The sequence below is a fragment of the Haliotis rufescens genome, unplaced genomic scaffold (genome assembly GCF_023055435.1).
Source record: "Haliotis rufescens isolate VD_foot unplaced genomic scaffold, xgHalRufe1.0.p SCAF_11, whole genome shotgun sequence".
Taxonomy (NCBI): Eukaryota; Metazoa; Mollusca; class Gastropoda; order Lepetellida; family Haliotidae; genus Haliotis; species Haliotis rufescens.
Window position 1 is genome coordinate 20,085,134 of NW_025963791.1, and position 18,279 is coordinate 20,103,412.

Here is an 18,279-nt window from a genome sequence, read left to right on the forward strand (position 1 = left end):
GCCGCCTCTTACGACACCTGGGGATCTATTCTTACCGGACTCATGGAATCTGTCCAGAATAACAGAGTGCTGTACATCCTCTGCATATGTAAGATGCTGGCTGACATTGTTCCCAAAGATCATATGTTGGTTTGAAACTTCAATGATGTTTTGTAGTTTCTCCAAAGTTGTAAACAAGGCTTTCCTCCCACATCAAGCTGACATGCTGTGATATTAAGAAATACTATCCGAATCGGTTGTAAACTCACTATTCATATGAAGGATGTAGGGTAACCTAGTGGTTAAAACATTCACTCGTCATGTTGAAGACCCGGGTTTGATTCCCCACATGGGTACAATGTGTGTACTCATTCTAGCGTTCCCTCTCCGTGATATTGATGGAATATAGCTAAACATGGCTTAAAATCATACTCACTCACTATTCATATGCCATGTATACGATATTTTCTAGTTTGCCAGTGGAGACCGAAGCTGTCTCTGTGGTGCTGTGTAACTGTGTCCCATGCACTCCACTTCAGTACACATGTACCTATCCGATCGTTCACATTGAGACTCTGGAGAATAGGGTGAAATGTTACGACTACTGTTGGGCCATGTTTCAGCCCTGTGTATTCTGAACGAGCACAACTGTACAGCGCCATCTGAGTGTGCGGACGCCCCGGCAGGCTTCACTTGTAGATGCTCTCGCGGCTACGCCGGACTCCCCAACAACTGTACACGTATGTTCAAATACTCTTCATGTTCAGATAGCCTACTATTCACTTTACAACACTACACATACATTCAAATAAGCCTATTATTCACTTTACAACACTACACATACATTCAGATAGCCTACTATTCACTTTACTTACACCACACAGACATTCAGATAAGCCTACTATTCACTTTTCAACACTATGCTTACATTCAGATAAGCCTACTATTCACTTTTCAACACTACGCTTACATTCAGATAGCCTACTATTCACTTCACAACACTGCACTTACATTCACATAGCCTACTATTCACTTTTCAACACAACGCTTACATTCAGATAGCCTACTATTCACTTTTCAACACTACGCTTACATTCAGATAGCCTACTATTCACTTTTCAACACTACACTTACATTCAGATAGCCTACTATTCACTTTACAACACTACACATACATTCAGATAGCCTACTATTCACTTTACAACACCACACATACATTCAGATAGCCTAGTATTCACTTTACAACACCACACATGCATTCAGATAAGCCTACTATTCACTTTACAACACCACACATACATTCAGATAGCCTACTATTCACTTTACAGCACCACACATACATTCAGGTAAGCCTACTGTTCTCTTTACAACACCACACATACATTCAGATAGCCTACTATTCACTTCACAACACCAAACATACATTCAGATAGCCTACTATTCACTTTACAACACCACACATACATTCAGATAGCCTACTATTCACTTTACAACAACGGGCATACATTCAGATAGCCTACTATTCACTTTACAACAACAGGCATACATTCAGATAGGCCTACTATTCACTTTACAACACCGGGAATTCATTCAGATAGGCCTACTATTCACTTCACAACACTACAAATACATTCAGATAAGCCTACTATTCACTTTACATCACCGGGAATACATTCAGATAGCCTACTATTCACTTCACAACACTACACATACATTCAGATAGGCCTACTATTCACTTTACAACACCGGGCATACATTCAGATAGGCCTACTATTCACTTCACAACACTACACATACATTCAGATAGGCCTACTATTCACTTTACAACACCGGGCATACATTCAGATAGGCCTACTATTCACTTCACAACACTACACATACATTCAGATAGGCCTACTATTCACTTTACAACACCGGGCATACATTCAGATAGGCCTACTATTCACTTCACAACACTACACATACATTCAGATACTATACCTAATACTATGACCTCGACAACTGTACACACATGTTTAGATACTATACACCTGACAACTATAAACATGTTCAGATAGTCTGCACCTTATAACCATACATGCATGTTCAGATACAATATACCTCACAACTGACTTCAAACTGTAGGTGGTCAGTTATCTTTGATGTATGTATCTCCTGTAGATGTGTGTGACCTGCCTTCATACTGCAGTAACCAGGGAGTTTGTCAGCGAGACAAGTTCCCCTCCTGCCTCTGCCCCGACCTATACGATGGGGAGAAGTGTGAAATCAGACTAGGTGAGTCTAGGAAGATGGGTGAAATCAGACAAAGTGAGTCTAGGGAGATGGGTGAAATCAGACTAGGTGATGGGTGAAATCAGACTAGGTGAGTCTAGGGAGATTGGTGAAATCAGACTAGGTGAGTCTAGGGAGATGGGGGAAATCAAACTAGGTGAGTCTAGGGAGATGGGTGAAATCAGACTAGGTGAGTCTAGGGAGATGGGTGAAATCAGACTAGGTGAGTCTAGGAAGATGGGTGAAATCAGACAAGGTGAGTCTGGGGAGATGGGTGAAATCAGACTAGGTGATGGGTGAAATCAGACTAGGTGAGTCTAGGAAGATGGGTGAAATCATACTAGGTGAAACTCGGGAGATGGGTGAAATCAGACTAGGTGAGTCTCGGGAGATGGGTGAAATCAGACTAGGTCAGTCTATGGAGATGGGTGAAATCAGACTAGGTCAGTCTAGGGAGATGGGTGAAATCAGACTAGGTCAGTCTAGGGAGATGGGTGAAACCAGACAAGGTGAGTCTAGGGAGATGGGTGAAATCAGACTAGGTCAGTCTAGGGAGATGGGTGAAACCAGACAAGGTGAGTCTAGGGAGATGGGTGAAATCAGACTAGGTCAGTCTAGGGAGATGGGTGAAACCAGACAAGGTGAGTCTAGGGAGATGGGTGAAATCAGACAAGGTGAGTCAATGTTTGATGGGTGAAATCAGACTAGGTAAGTCTAGGGAGATGGGTGAAATCAGACTAGGTGAGTCAATGTTTGATTGGTGAAATCAGACTAGGTAAGTCTAGGGAGATGGGTGAAATCAGACAAGGTGAGTCAATGTTTGATGGGTGAAATCAGATTATGTAAGTCTAGGGAGATGTATGAAATCAGACTAGGTGAGTCAATGTTTGATGGGTAAAATCAGACTAGGTGAGCCGAGGGAGATCGGTGAAATCAGAAAAGGTGAGTCAAGGGAGATGGGTGAAATCAGACTAGGTGAGTCATGGGTGAAATCAGACTAGGTGAGTCAAGGAGATGGGTGAAATCAGAAAAGGTGAGTCAAGGGAGATGTATGAAATCAGACTAGGTGAGTCTAGGGAGAAATGTGAAATCAGACTAGGTGAGTCTAGGGAGATGGGTGAAACCAGACAAGGTGAGTCAAGGAGATGGGTGAAATCAGACTAGGTGAGTCAAGGAGATGGGTGAAATCAGACTAGGTGAGTCAAGGAGATGGGTGAAATCAGACTAGGTGAGTCAAGGAGATGGGTGAAATCAGACAAGGTGAGTCTAGGGAGAAGTATGAAATCAGACAAGGTGAGTCAAGGAGATCGGTGAAATCAGAAAAGGTGAGTCAAGGGAGATGGGTGAAATCAGACTAGGTGAGTCATGGGTGAAATCAGACTAGGTGAGTCAAGGAGATGGGTGAAATCAGAAAAGGTGAGTCAAGGGAGATGTATGAAATCAGACTAGGTGAGTCTAGGGAGAAATGTGAAATCAGACTAGGTGAGTCTAGGGAGATGGGTGAAACCAGACAAGGTGAGTCAAGGAGATGGGTGAAATCAGACTAGGTGAGTCAAGGAGATGGGTGAAATCAGACTAGGTGAGTCAAGGAGATGGGTGAAATCAGACTAGGTGAGTCAAGGAGATGGGTGAAATCAGACTAGGTGAGTCAAGGAGATGGGTGAAATCAGACTAGGTGAGTCTAGGGAGAAGTTTGAAATCAGACAAGGTAACTTGAAGGGGGCCCTATCTCTTAAGGCATCCACAAGTATGCCAGAAACCTATGTTTTTCCCAATCGCCCTGTATAACTTTCCACCCACTTCAAACTGACACACTGTGATACTACTGAAATACTGTGTTGAACCAAAGTCACTCACTCACTCACACCCTCACTTACTCCATACCATTGATGTTTCAGCACCTGCATCTGATAACAAAGATGCAATCATCGGTGCAGTCATTGGCGCTTGTGTAATTCTACTGTTTGTTGGGCTGATTCTAGTGGGCATTTATGCCTGTCGTAGGTAAGTATGACTGACTTGCTACTGCTGGGCCTGGTCCTGTAAGGAATCTGGGACAGTCATTGTTAAGTATGATGTTGCTTTGGGGCTAAGAGCTACATGACCCTCGCCAAATGGACGTTTGGAGTAATTATGTGTTTTTCCGCCTAACCTGGTCTAAGCATACAATGAACATATCTTAAGTTTTTCTCAGCTGAAATTTTGTTCTATATTCATAATTAGACAACTAGGTCAAACTTGCTCATTGTTTAATATTCTGGATATGATAAAGTGAAACTTCTCAAATTCTTTCAGCTATGTGTGTTTGTCTTTTCTAAAGACTTACTCCTGTGATAAGACGGTTACACTATTTTACATGTATGTTGCTGCAGACCCGTGAAGATGCAGGTTAGAATAGGTCTTCAGCATCCCACGCTGCTTGTCACAAGAGGAGACTAACGGGATCGAAAGATCAGGCTTACTGACTTAGTTGATGCATGTCATCGTATCCATATCGCATAGATTGTTGTTCACAATATCCATCACTTGATTGTCTGGTTCAGACTTGATTATTTACAGGCCGCCATCATATTGTTGTAATATTATGGACAGCTGCATTAAACAACAAACTTTGTTTCAATGACTTTAATGTTTGCATCTAGTGTTGGCTTGACTCTAAAGCATCAGTAAAGTTTGTAATCAATTTTTTATAAGAGTGTAATTGGAGACCAGGATATTTTACCATTCATTTGAGGGAGTAGTGGGTTGGTTATCTTGGGTTGTATACTCCCTAGGGAGCTGAGAATGATAATTGAGTGCACACTGATCCATTGCTTGGGGTAATAGTAGTGCACTTGTGATTATCATTTACAAATCCACTTGGTGAATGGAACGTTATGTTATTATTGTTGTCGTTGTTTTTATTATTAATATTAACGTGTTCAATGTGTGACACCCAATCAATTCCTGTTGCAGAAGACCCCCGCCATCTGAGTCTAATGAACAACTGGACGAAGACAGTACGAGCATGACTCCATCCAGCTTTGTAGGTACCCGTGCTAACACAGCCAGGTATGGCCCCTTCATGGTAGCACTGGCCCCAGCGGAACATGGCGGGGCGTACGACCCCTCCTTCTACCGAAAGCAGAGCGACGTGGACAGGGGCTATATTCACTACGAGAATGCCAGTATTAAACTTGCGTAGACAGACTGTGATGGAAGTTGGAGCATGAGCAGTTGTTTCATCAGACTTTGTGGAACTATGCAAGACTGTTGTCGACTACCTTTGTCAGATTGCTGACATGACATGGCCATCTTGAGGCTTGAACACCGTCTGTGTAAGCTCATCTAGATCATACTAGTGTCTTACCTGCTGGACCAAAGCATGACTGTGATTGTTCATAATAGGCTTTCATACTCACTGACAGCCAGAAAGCAACATGACCGCTGACACAAATCCATGATCTCTCTGCTATATGAGCTCTGTTTCGAGCGTATGCCATGTTCTTGACACATGAAGTCTTTTGAGCAAGTATGTCCTACAGATGGATTGTGTTGGGCAGGGAGGTGATACAGTGGAATATACCAGTGAGAGACTAAATAGTGGGATATTACCCTAAGACTGATCCAGATCATTATGGTGATAAACATTACCGTATTCAACATAATAAGCGCCCAGGGTGCTCTCAAAATTAGAAGTAGGGGGCTCTTATTAGAATATTATTTTGGCGAAAGATAAGAGTTGAAAGAGTTGAAAGATAAATTTTGTTGTTTATGCTGATATATTTTTTCAGAATTTAATTGCCCATAATTAAGGGTGCATATAACACACAAGTGTGTATTATACGCTAATAAATAAGTCTTGTGTACATTGATTAATCAGAAGGGATGCTAATTTGGATTGTTCACTAGCCAATATATTAGCAAATATCGCCGTTGGCACTTATTACGTCGAATACGGTATATCATACTTTAATCCATACTTCCTTCTGAGGGTTGTGTCCCTTGACGAGCCAGGATCTTCTGGTTATAAATCCCAGATTTTCCAATTTATTATGTAAGGTCAGAGAACTTCTATAAGTAGATTTTAAGATCAAAATGTCTCCCTGTGTAACCTTGGGACTTGGTCTCACATTTAGCTGACACAGTTTCATAAAACTGACATATTTACCATTCATACACATGGCTTCTAACATGCACTGAATTCAAGAATATTAACACGACTCACTCTTGCCATGGATGGTTTTACGCTGATGAAGGGCATTCTATTAGCATTTTATATCTTATTTATTTTGATCATTTTGCAATCCTTATAGCTGCACTCAACAACATAAAAGTGTATACTAGTTTACTGTAAATCTTGAAATTAATGCGCCTCCAAATTAATAGGACTGCTGAACCCCCCAAAATGCGACTCACACCATCCCCACCCCATGACTGACTGATATAGAAGATTTAACGTGCGCTTTCCGACTGCAGCGTATTTCGCACACGGGATACCCAGTGAAATTATATATATCCTTACCTTCATCCAATGAAACCGCAAATAGCACCGCTTATTAGCACTAGGAAGGGCACTTCTGGAATAACAATAAACAGTGTTTTCCTAAAACAACATGCAGTTTATATGTTTATTCTGTTGACTGGCATTAAGGAAGCTCAAAGGCAATAAAATAATTGAACCAACAACAGTTCACTGATTGGGGTGATCAATGTTGCCTAGTTTGACAAGTGTGGGTAGAACTCTTGACCACAGCAGTAATAACTCACTGGATGCCTATTGTGTAATTTATTGTGTAATTCCTATTCTTAAAATGACATTGTTATATAGTTGTAACAACTGCTGCTGAATAAACTGTGTTTGTGTATATATTCAAGTTGGTATTTCCACTGTTCAACATAAACTACCATAACGAACACCAAATAGGAAACCAACAACAAAACTGCAAACAATCAAACGTATTCACCCCAAAACTTAAAATCCCCAAAATAGACACATCCCTAGCCAACACAATAAACAAACAAACCGACCCAAACCTAGCTAAAAGCACATCACTAGCTTACATCCATCAAAAATGGCCAAATTGGTGTCACATATACACAGACGGATCCGCTGATCCGATCACAAATCACACAGGTTTCGGAGTCCATATAGCCCAACCAGTCAAAAATACTCAATCCTTCCGACTCCCAAACAACCAATCTATATTCACCGCAGAGCTCATGGGTATCGCCACGGCGCTCCACAGCCATCACACCAAAAACCAAAAAAAAATCTTAATACTCTCAGACTCACTAAGCGGACTTCAGGCCCTCCAAAACAAAAACACCAAAAACCGCCCCAAATTAATAAACCAAATTCTCAAAAGCGTAAACAAACTAACAGAGGCAGGCAAAAACATACAACTTATCTGGATACCAGCTCACGTAGGAATTTACGGGAATGAAAACGCAGACAGAGCCGCAAAACAATCCCTAAAAATACCAGACATAAGCCTTAAGCTACCAATATCTAAAGCAGAAATCAAAAGTATAAACAAACGTAAAATCACCCAAAAATGGCATAACCTCTATCAAAACACAAAAACCCAAATCCTAAAAACCCTCAAAAAACCCCTCACCAAACCAAAAATCCTCCATCCCTCCAAAAAAATCGATAGAATAATCACCAAACTCCAAACAGGACACACCAAACTAAATAACCACCTTCTAAAACTAAAAAAACACGCAAACGGGAAGTGCCCACACTGCACTCACCCAGAAACAATAGACCACGTACTACTACATTGCACCCACTACCTCACACAACGTACAACATTACAAACCAACCTAAATCCAAATAACGCTCTTACCTTAGAAGCAATCCTTAACCCCCAAAATAAAATAGAAAACTTCAAAGCCCTAGGCATTTACCTAACCAAAACAGAACTAATTAACCGTATTTAAAACTTCACTAAACCACCAACACTAAACATCCAAAAAACATCAACTCACCCCCACACACTCCCTTAGTCCCAACCACTCCCCCAAGGCATGTATTCCAAATCTCAAAATTTCAAAACTTTATATAAGCAACCACTAAACCCCCCTCCTTGGTTGCACTCCTCTCGCTACCACTTTTATACCACTAAATGGCCCGGCCGGGCCCGTGTGCGAAATACGCTCCAGTCGGAAAGCGCACGTAAAATCTCCTAATATAAGTAAGTAATCCACTGTTCAAAGTGTGCAGAGAGGCCATCTATTTGTTGATTTTTTATCATTTTGGAGACACAAATGCGAAGTTTCATTAATGCGAACAAAGACCACTTGCATTTTTCACATTTAATTCACGCTCGCGTTAATTTCAAGATTTACAGTATTTCAGTTACTTTGAAGAAGGTTCGAAGATGTTTGGAGAATTCTCTTTTTATACTCTGCCAGATTTTGTTCAGCACATTATGATTTGTTTCTATACGTGTAATTCCACACAGAATAGGAATGTGTTAATACCATGTTGTGATGTTGTTAAACGTTGACGTGGTATGGGTGGTACAAATAGGACAGAGGGTTAGTCTTCTTTAAGTGGTTAATATATGTAAGAAAAGAAAACTGTGATTATGATTTACAAACGATTAACAAAATCATAAAATTTCAGTTGAATTTATATATTCAATAGTTATGTCTTTTTAGTTATGAAAGATTATCTAAAATGCATATATATATATATATATCCAGAGGATATTCATGTATCTTTTACTATGCACTTAAAAACAATCAGTGTGACAATTTTACATGCTCAGCATTATTTTTAAATCTTTGAAAAAGAATAGGTTGTCTGAGAAGGGAGACAACTCTGAGGCATTGACAACTAAAGGGAGACAATTCTAACAAATACCTCCAAGGCAGTAAAGGTGAGACAGTTCTAATTAGTAATTCTGAAGTATTGACAGTAAAAGGGAGACAGTCCAACCAAATACTTTCAAAGCGTTTATAGTTACAGGGAGACAATTCAGAACAAGTGATAAAATAGCCGTTGTAAACAGAGACATAATAATAAATAATTATTTTATAGTCTCTGTTATCAATCATGCATTGTACCAAAAATATCTAACAAGAAGAACAGGTTTTATAAGTGACTAGGCAATGCTTTTTCACTTATGGTATAAAAACAATAATTTCATTTAATTCCCGGTGTGATTTTTGTATGTTTATCATATTATGGTAATCATTATTTTATCAACACTGAGATTGATAAGATTTAATCATAAGCTGTCAGTGAACCAGTGGGCAAGATTGTTGGATTCTATATGTTGTCCTAATTTATTGTAATGATGCTTGATTTCTGGCAAATCGACCATCGGGTAGTCTAGTGGTTAAAGCATTACTTTTCACGCCGAAGACCCAGGTTTGATTCCAGACATTGGTACAATGTGTCCAGCCCATTTCTGGTGTCCCCGCCATGATATTGCTAAAAGCGGCGTAAAACCATACTCACTCACTCACTCGGGCAAATCAGTTTTTAAGGGCACAATTGCCCTGCTGTTGTCACTAACATCCTCATGAATATGCAAGTAGTGTCTGTTCTTTTCTTTCTGTACACATGGTATAGTGGTCAATTTATTTCTCTACAAAATATTTGTAAAAATGTTGACATAAACCTCACAGAATAGTGAATTGTACAGGAATGGCATTTTAATAAATTATTTATTTTTCCATGTCAATGCATTGTGTTGTTCTTCATGTGTGATACTGTGCTGTGCATAGGCGGATCCAGAGGGAGGTCCCCCTGTCTCTGACAGAAGCTAGTTGATGGTTGGAGACCGAACTGAGGAAGAGAGAAAAAATATGATCATTGCATTATATTTCTGGGAATATGTATAAAATATGCTGCAGCAATAAAATATATTCTGAGCCCATATGCTGAATGTTACCCATATGCGATTTATCTTCCCACTAGACACACCGTGAGCTGAATGTAAACCATGTGCTATTTATCTTCCTATTAGACACACCATGAGCTGAATGTTAACTATGTGCTATTTATCTTCCCATTAGACACACCGTGAGCTGAATGTTAACCATGTGCTATTTGTCTTCCTATTAGACACACCATGAGCTGAATGTTAGCGATATACTATTTATCTTCCCAATAGACACACCATCAGCTGAATTTTAACGATATACTATTTATCTTCCCATTAGACACACCATGAGCTGAATATTACCCATGTACTATTTATCTTCCCATTAGACACACCATGAGCTGAATGTTAACTATGTGCTATGTATTTTCCCATTGAAACACCATGAGCTAAATGTTAACGATGTACTATTTATCTTCCTATTAGACACACCATGAGCTGAATGTTAGTGATATACTATTTATCTTCCCATTAGACACACCATCAGCTGAATGTTAACGATATACTATTTATCTTCCCATTAGACACACCATAAGCTGAATGTTAGCGATATACTATTTATCTTCCCATTAGACACACCATAAGCTGAATGTTAACCATGTGCTATGTATTTTCCCATTAGACACACCATGAGCTGAATGTTAACGATGTACTATTTATCTTCCCATTAGACACACCATAAGCTGAATGTTAACGATATACTATTTATCTTCCCAAATAGACACCATAAGCTGAATGTTAGCGATGTACTATTTATCTTCCCATTAGACACACCATAAGCTGAATGTAAACGATATACTATTTATCTTCCCATTAGACACACCATAAGCTGAATGTTAGCAATATACAATTTATCTTCCCATTAGACACACCATAAGCTGAATGTTAGCGATATACTATTTATCTTCCCCTTAGACACACCATAAGCTGAATGTTAACCATGTGCTATGTATTTTCCCATTAGACACACCATGAGCTGAATGTTAACGATGTACTATTTATCTTCCCATTACACACACCATAAGCTGAATGTTAACGATATACTATTTATCTTCCCAAATAGACACCATAAGCTGAATGTTAGCAATGTACTATTTATCTTCCCATTAGACACACCATAAGCTGAATGTTAACGATATACTATTATCTTCCCAAATAGACACCATAAGCTGAATGTTAGCGATGTACTATTTATCTTCCCATTAGACACACCATGAGCTGAATGTTAACCATGTACTATGTATTTTCCCATCAGACACACCATGAGCTGAATGTTAACCATGTACTATTTATCTTCCCATTAGACACACCATAAGCTGAATGTTAACGACATACTATTTATCTTCTCAAATAGACACACCATAAGCTGAATGTTAGCGATATACTATATATCTTCCCATTAGACACACCATGAGCTGAATGTTAACTATATACTATTTATCTTCCCAAATATACACACCATAAGCTGAATGTTAGCGATATACTATTTATCTTCCCAAATAGAAACACCATGAGCTGAATGTTAACGATATACTATTTATCTTCCCATTAGACACACCATAAACTGAATATTAACGATATACTATTTATCTTCCCATTAGACACACCATGAGCTGAATGTTAACGATGTACTATTTATCTTCCCATTCGACACACCATAAGCTGAATGTTAACGATATACTATTTATCTTCCCAAATAGACACACCATAAGCTGAATGTTAGCAATATACTATTTATCTTCCCAAATAGACACACCATGAGCTGAATGTTAACGATATACTATTTATCTTCCCAAATGAAACACCATGAGCTGAATGTTAACGATGTACTATTTATCTTCCCATTAGACACACCATAAGCTGAATGTGAGCGATATACTATTTATCTTCCCATTAAACACACCATAAGCTAAAAGTTAACCATGTGCTATGTATTTTCCCATTAGACATTATGTGCACTGAAATGATTTATAGTTATAGGTATACGTCTTCCCACTTAAAACATCATGTGATGAAATAGCTATCCTATTTACGTTTCTACCCTAAACATATTGCACTGATAGCTGTTCATTTTCTAAACGGCATGCACTGAAATAAAATATGGCCTTCGGATAACATCATGCCCTGCACAAGTGTCTGCCTTGGTATTCACCACCCTACGGGCTCGTGATGTGCTGATATAACCTAGTGATGTTCCTTCCCACAGAAACATATCACGTCTTGAATTGTATTACAGATTAGCTTTACGCGGCCTACCTAAAACATAATGTCATAAAATGATTTGTAGACAAGTTAATTTGACCCCTCTAAACAGCATATCTTTGTGCACCTTGAACTTCACTTTCCCTATGAATTAATTAATATTTCCAGCCTTCTGAACATGAAATGACATGTTAAATCGTAAATAATTGTTTTTATTGAAAACTAAAATATGCATTTTTGTCATAAGTAGGATAGAGACAATATGTAATGCAGGTGAAATGTTACATTTCATTGTGGAAAACTACAACCCAGCCTCTTTACAGTAATGGTGTCGTCAACGGGAAGGGCTCGTTTGAACTCGCTTTATCCTGTCAGAATTATTATTCACCCAGTCTCGTGTCACACCAGTTTGACAAAAGTTGCCTCCCCTTTGACCATTCACGGGCGGTGACGCAGCGAGATGCAGTCTTTGAACAGCCAATTTTTTTAAGGATTTATGATCAATCTTAAAGTGAATTTTGTTGCATTTTACGCAACATCAAGAGAAATCGTAATAATAATTATCGTTTGAACCAGAAAATAAGGCACGATGAATACGAAACTACCAGTTGTAACTGTGGGAGGGAGAACTCATTGTTTTCGAATGCTACAATCTATCATTCATTCTGTAACGTTGCGCCAATGCAGCTGTTTTTAATAAGCACTCTTCGCGGGGGTAGAACTCAAATAATTCATTTAACCACATAATTAATGCCTTCTTTTGATTCTTGTTTTATGTAACTGTCACTCTTTTAAACCGATGTAATTATATTGATTTTTAAGAGGGAAACTTCGAAGCCGTTTCTGGTTGCTAATAAAAACGTGTTTCAACTCGAAACAAAGAAGTGTTGTGAAAGTGACATTCATAAAGCCCTTTACTGTCACCGCTATAGAATTAAGAACTAAAAGAAAACGTGGCTATCACGGGACAAGCATGACACATTGCTCCGCGTAGTCAAAGCCAGCTGAACATGAGGACGGCGGTAACCGCTACAAAATGAATACCTGTGTTTAAACATGAGACTACAATCAAATGTGAAAAACAGCTGGTTTCCAAAAACCCTTGAAGACTACACTGCAGCCGCCTCTAGGAAACTTGGGTCTTGCTCTACTCGTGGCGGTGCCGTTAACAATCGACCATCCACCATCAAATGTGTTTTTCATCGCTAATGGTTGAATATTTCAGTTCAAGATTTACCCCTTGCGTTCATTAAAATACAACTGGCAAACAAGTACCCCGTCTCGTGATTTATTGCTGGATATAACGTTTGTTACAGCGCCTGGTTTCCTGGTCTAGTGACAGCATCATTCTCCCTGGCGGTGCTTGACGCTCTCCACGCATGCATATACGTCAGTCACACGTCAAACAAGTAGCCCGGATGCAGAAGAACACAGACTAAACTACTCCATAATGTATAGGCTTTATTGTTCTAATGGTAATGCGTTCGTTTACTGTAATCCATCTCTTTAACAGCGTTCTTTCGCAATGTATAATGCATGTGTACTTCTACATGAATTTATACAAACAAGCACAGTGTGGCTTAAATGTTGTAAACATAGTCTTTAAATAGTTTTATTGAGCAATTTCTTTGTTTGAAATAAAACAAATGCTGATTTCATGTGGAAGATAGCTAGATAGACTTGCCCTTTAGGTCATCTGGACAGGTTTTGATTAAATTAATGCAAATAATACGCAAAAAGGCCTCCGTGGTCCAGTGGTAGAGCATCTGCCCGGAGAGCGGAAGGTCGGTGGTTCGATCCCCGACCGCGTCATAACACAAGACGTTAAAAGATGGTACTTGTTGTTACCCTGCCTGGTGCTCGGCATTAAAGGGATCAAACAAGAACTGGTCAGCTCTATCGGCTATAATGTGTCGAAGTGAGGTATCCATGTTAAATTGCGGCATGGTATCTCGGTGGGCTAGTACAATAAAACCGGCTTAAGTCTGGACTAGAAAAAGCAGACACACACATACACACACACACACACGTACATGCACATCGCTATATAAGTGCAATAATCTTGAACGCGACGGTGAGCCCCATTTCACCTCATCTACTTCCCTGTACGCTCGAGGGCTGGTCAAAATGTTCTGTGAAAATGTTTTTAATTTTATTTTTCAACATAATCTGCCTGCTCTTAAATACACTTCTCGTATCAATAGTAAAAGCTTTTCAATTCCAGTCAGGAAGAAGTGTTCTGAGCCACCCTGAAAAACCAATTCACGGCAGCTTTGAGGTCATCGTTTTCGTCATAGCGCTTTCCACGAAGGTGTTCTTTCAGTTTAGGAAACAGGAGGAAATCACTTGGTGCCAGGTCTGGCGAGTATGGAGAGTGAGGAAGCCACATTGTCGCACAGCAGCCTTTGCAAGTCGAGAGGTTTGAGAAGAGGCATTGTCATGAAATAGTAGAACTCCAGCAGATAGTATAAGCTTTTCTACCTCCTTGATTGAATCTTCATTTAGAAGTTGAGGGACGTCCAGACCAAGGGTCATCATCAAGGCTTGTTCTCCCAGCCTGAAACATAGTTGTCCAACGTTTGGAAAAGCTAGGGCACTTATCCCATTACCCTCGTGACATTTCTTAGGGAGTAGTTTTCTGTAAAGTAAAAAAACTTGATGACTGCTCGGTACTCGTTCTTTTCCATATCTGTGTCCATTTGGACCCCGATCACGTTTAACTGGCTATCACTAACACACAAACGGCCCCAAGAGACCAAATACACTTGCAATGGACTACTCAAACAATTTACTACACTGACATGTTCGCTTTGTTATGAACCATATGGAAAGATAGTCAGGCTTAAAACCTTTTGACCAGCCCTCGTAGTTAGTATGCAAGAATTGTTCTAAGGAGTTTTCAAAAGCCAGATAGATAGATAGGTAGGTAGGTAGGTAGGTAGGTAGGTAGGTAGGTAGGTAGGTAGGTAGGTAGGTAGGTAGGTAGGTAGGTAGGTAGGTAGATCCAGGAAAGGGCCTTATTTCCGATATTTTTATTCGGTATACAATCAGTACATGGTTAGGAAATATATTCTGACATTCGTGTTCGCATAACGGCACCGTTAGTCTTAGTAATCATAACAACATTTTCTCCAAAATCAGTTTTCCCACGCCAACACTGACGTAGTCTTTGTAAGTCTGCTAGTATTTAAAAGGTCAGCGTATCGCCCAGCGAAGTATAGTGCATCTTATAAAAAATCTCAGAATCTTAATCATGGACCTTCACGCTATGGCGGCAGATAAACAGTTTTCTGTCGTCCACAGTTCATGTTGATGAAAACATTAATTGGTTCGTTGGTCAAAAGTCTACTGCATTGATAAGATGCACAAACCACACGCAGTGTCACACAACTAACTTGTACGCTGAAAATTCTTGTCCAAGATCTACAAATGTTTTAATAGCCTATATGTGGTCCTTCTTTTAGAGTGAGTGAGTTGGGTTTAACGCCGCTTTTAACATTATTCCAGTTATATCACGGCGTGTCAGCTTAATGTGGGAGGAAAGCCCGAAGTGATGCAGGTCTCAGACGTTTACCACTTCGGTGAAACCCACGAGCACGGGTATGGTGCTTTCTTTAGAAAAATAGCGACATGCTTCTTCACAATTGTCGCTGTTTTCATTGAATAATGATGACAACCACTATGTGCTTAAAGTAATGCTTACACTCACCCAGGGGGGCACGGGTGGCCCAGTCGTCTGAGACGCCGCGATTCGCTGTGCAGAGTTGCGTCCCTTGGGCACGCCAGAAACCTATGACTGTGGGTTCGAATCCCGGTTCGCCCCGATTATGTTTCTAGGTTTGTCAGCACCATACCCGTGCTCGTGGGTTTCACCGAAGTGGTAAACGTCTGAGACCTGCATCACTTCGGGCTTTCCTCTCACATTAAGCTGACACGCCGCGATATAACTGTAATACTGTTAAAAGCGGCGTTAAACCCAACTCACTCACTCACTAAACTCATCCAGTCGCATTCATTGAACGTGTCGTCGTCATTTTATCAACACGGTTTTCCCAGGCTCCGCAGCACGCTTCCCCTTACATAGACTCGTCCTTGACAGTGTTTGCGTTGCGTCATCTTGATGTGGATTGCAGAGTTCTCTTTATGTAATATATTTCGACGAATCCACTTTAAGAAGACGTACCGACAAGTTAGGGAAATGAATTTAATATTTTAGAATCACTGCTGTTGTCGTATATGAGTCGAACGAGTGGGTTGCTATCACAACATATTCTACATCGACTACATCTACCATGACTACAACTACTATCACTACTGCCACTACAGCTACACGAGTGGTGGTTGATAGTACGGCTCACAACAAGACAAGGTCCATAAACTGCTGGGAATAAGAAAGTATACCCCCATGTTTGATGTTGGCTGACAATGGCACCAAATCAAAATGGTTAATCGACAGTGATGTTTGATATTGGTATCATAGTTATGTTTTTGACCTTAGGTTTGCAGTGTTGCAGTCTAGTAACGTTTTAAGAACGTTTGTAATGTTTTGGTCAAATCCGTGTATACTTGCTTTTACCCGACTGTTTATCTGAGACACTGTACGCTTACAGGATAATGCGTGTTTGACGAATACGCGTTTGATCGTTACATTCACTCAAACAGGAATAAAATAGAACACTATAGCAGTGGCTGTGTGTATGTACTAATTCAGCTTGAAATAACCGTCGGGGACCCAACGATAAAACATATTTGTTGTATTTTTTAAAGACACACTTTACAAGGGAAACTATATATCGGGGTTTATATAGACTCTCTAGTTTAACACGTTTAGAAAAAGGGCTATTATGATCCATAAAACTTATATATTTCCTCAAGAATTAATGTTAAAACAAATGTATTCTGGTCATTGTGTGTACATTAATTTTGCATATCAAATATATTAATTTGTTTGAGTATTGTTCATGCTCACAGTAGGGTTAAAGGATATCCCCAAACATGACACCGTAAGAGACTATGTCATCAATACCATTGTATTTGTAGACCCGTGACGATACGGGGTAGAATAGGTCTTCAGCCTCCATGCGTTTCGTAAGAGGCGATTAACGGGATCGGGTGGTCAGGATCGCTGACTTGGTTGATGCATGTCATCGTATCCCAATTGCGTGGATCGATGCTCATGATGTCAATCCCTGAATTATCTGGTCCAGACTCGATTATTTACAGACCGCTGTCATATAGCTGGAATACTGCTGAGTGCTGTGTTAATCAACAAACAAACAAAAACATTATACTTGTAAGATGTCATGTGGACTGGTGTAAACATTGTGGTAGCTTTATCCATATTTTATATAGATTTAATAGAAAATATTTCCATCCTTTTCCATCCATCTCCCTGAGGTGTACATCAAGTGAACATGAAAATCAGTTTAATATATACTGAAACCAACATTCTCTGAAACACACGACTTCACTTGCTGCATTTCTATATGTGTTTTTCTTACTGCAGTATTTTCTGTAGATCCCTAAATGGTCGATTTGGGTAGAATAATGTATTGTAATTAAAACTTGTTACAATATTTTTGAGTTTACTGAAGTAAATGAGGATTCGGCGCAGAAAATCACCACGATATTGATAAACACGAAATTCACTAGCAAATAATGATTACTCCCTATGATGCTACCGCTAGATGTCGCTAGGAGTCGCGCACCTGCCAAGTTGCCGGTTGTAACGTAAAATCTCTCCGTAAGATGGCGCTGACAGACCAAGTGTGCAAGCGATATGATGTTGTAGATTGAAATAAGAACCGTTTCATATTCTGAATTAAGGCAAACATGAACAAATAGCGTGATATAACACGTCAACCCGGTATATTCTGTCATAACTAGTCAAAACGATAATGATTTACGTTCGCAATACCATTGATTAAAAATTATACGGCTAGAGTTC

At 39.7% G+C, this 18,279-nt stretch overlaps 1 protein-coding gene across 1 annotated transcript in view; it reads left to right on the forward strand.

The window, feature by feature from the left end:
- LOC124137287 overlaps nt 1-5,977 on the forward strand; it is a 127,228-nt gene extending 121,251 nt beyond the window's left edge. The window contains exons 69-72 of the mRNA XM_048392883.1: nt 603-719; nt 2,140-2,253; nt 4,149-4,254; nt 5,206-5,977. Coding sequence (XP_048248840.1) covers nt 603-719; nt 2,140-2,253; nt 4,149-4,254; nt 5,206-5,434 — 566 coding nt within the window. The 3' untranslated portion in view covers nt 5,435-5,977. The remainder of the gene's footprint in view (nt 1-602; nt 720-2,139; nt 2,254-4,148; nt 4,255-5,205) is intronic.
- Nucleotides 5,978-18,279: the final 12,302 nt, after the last annotated feature.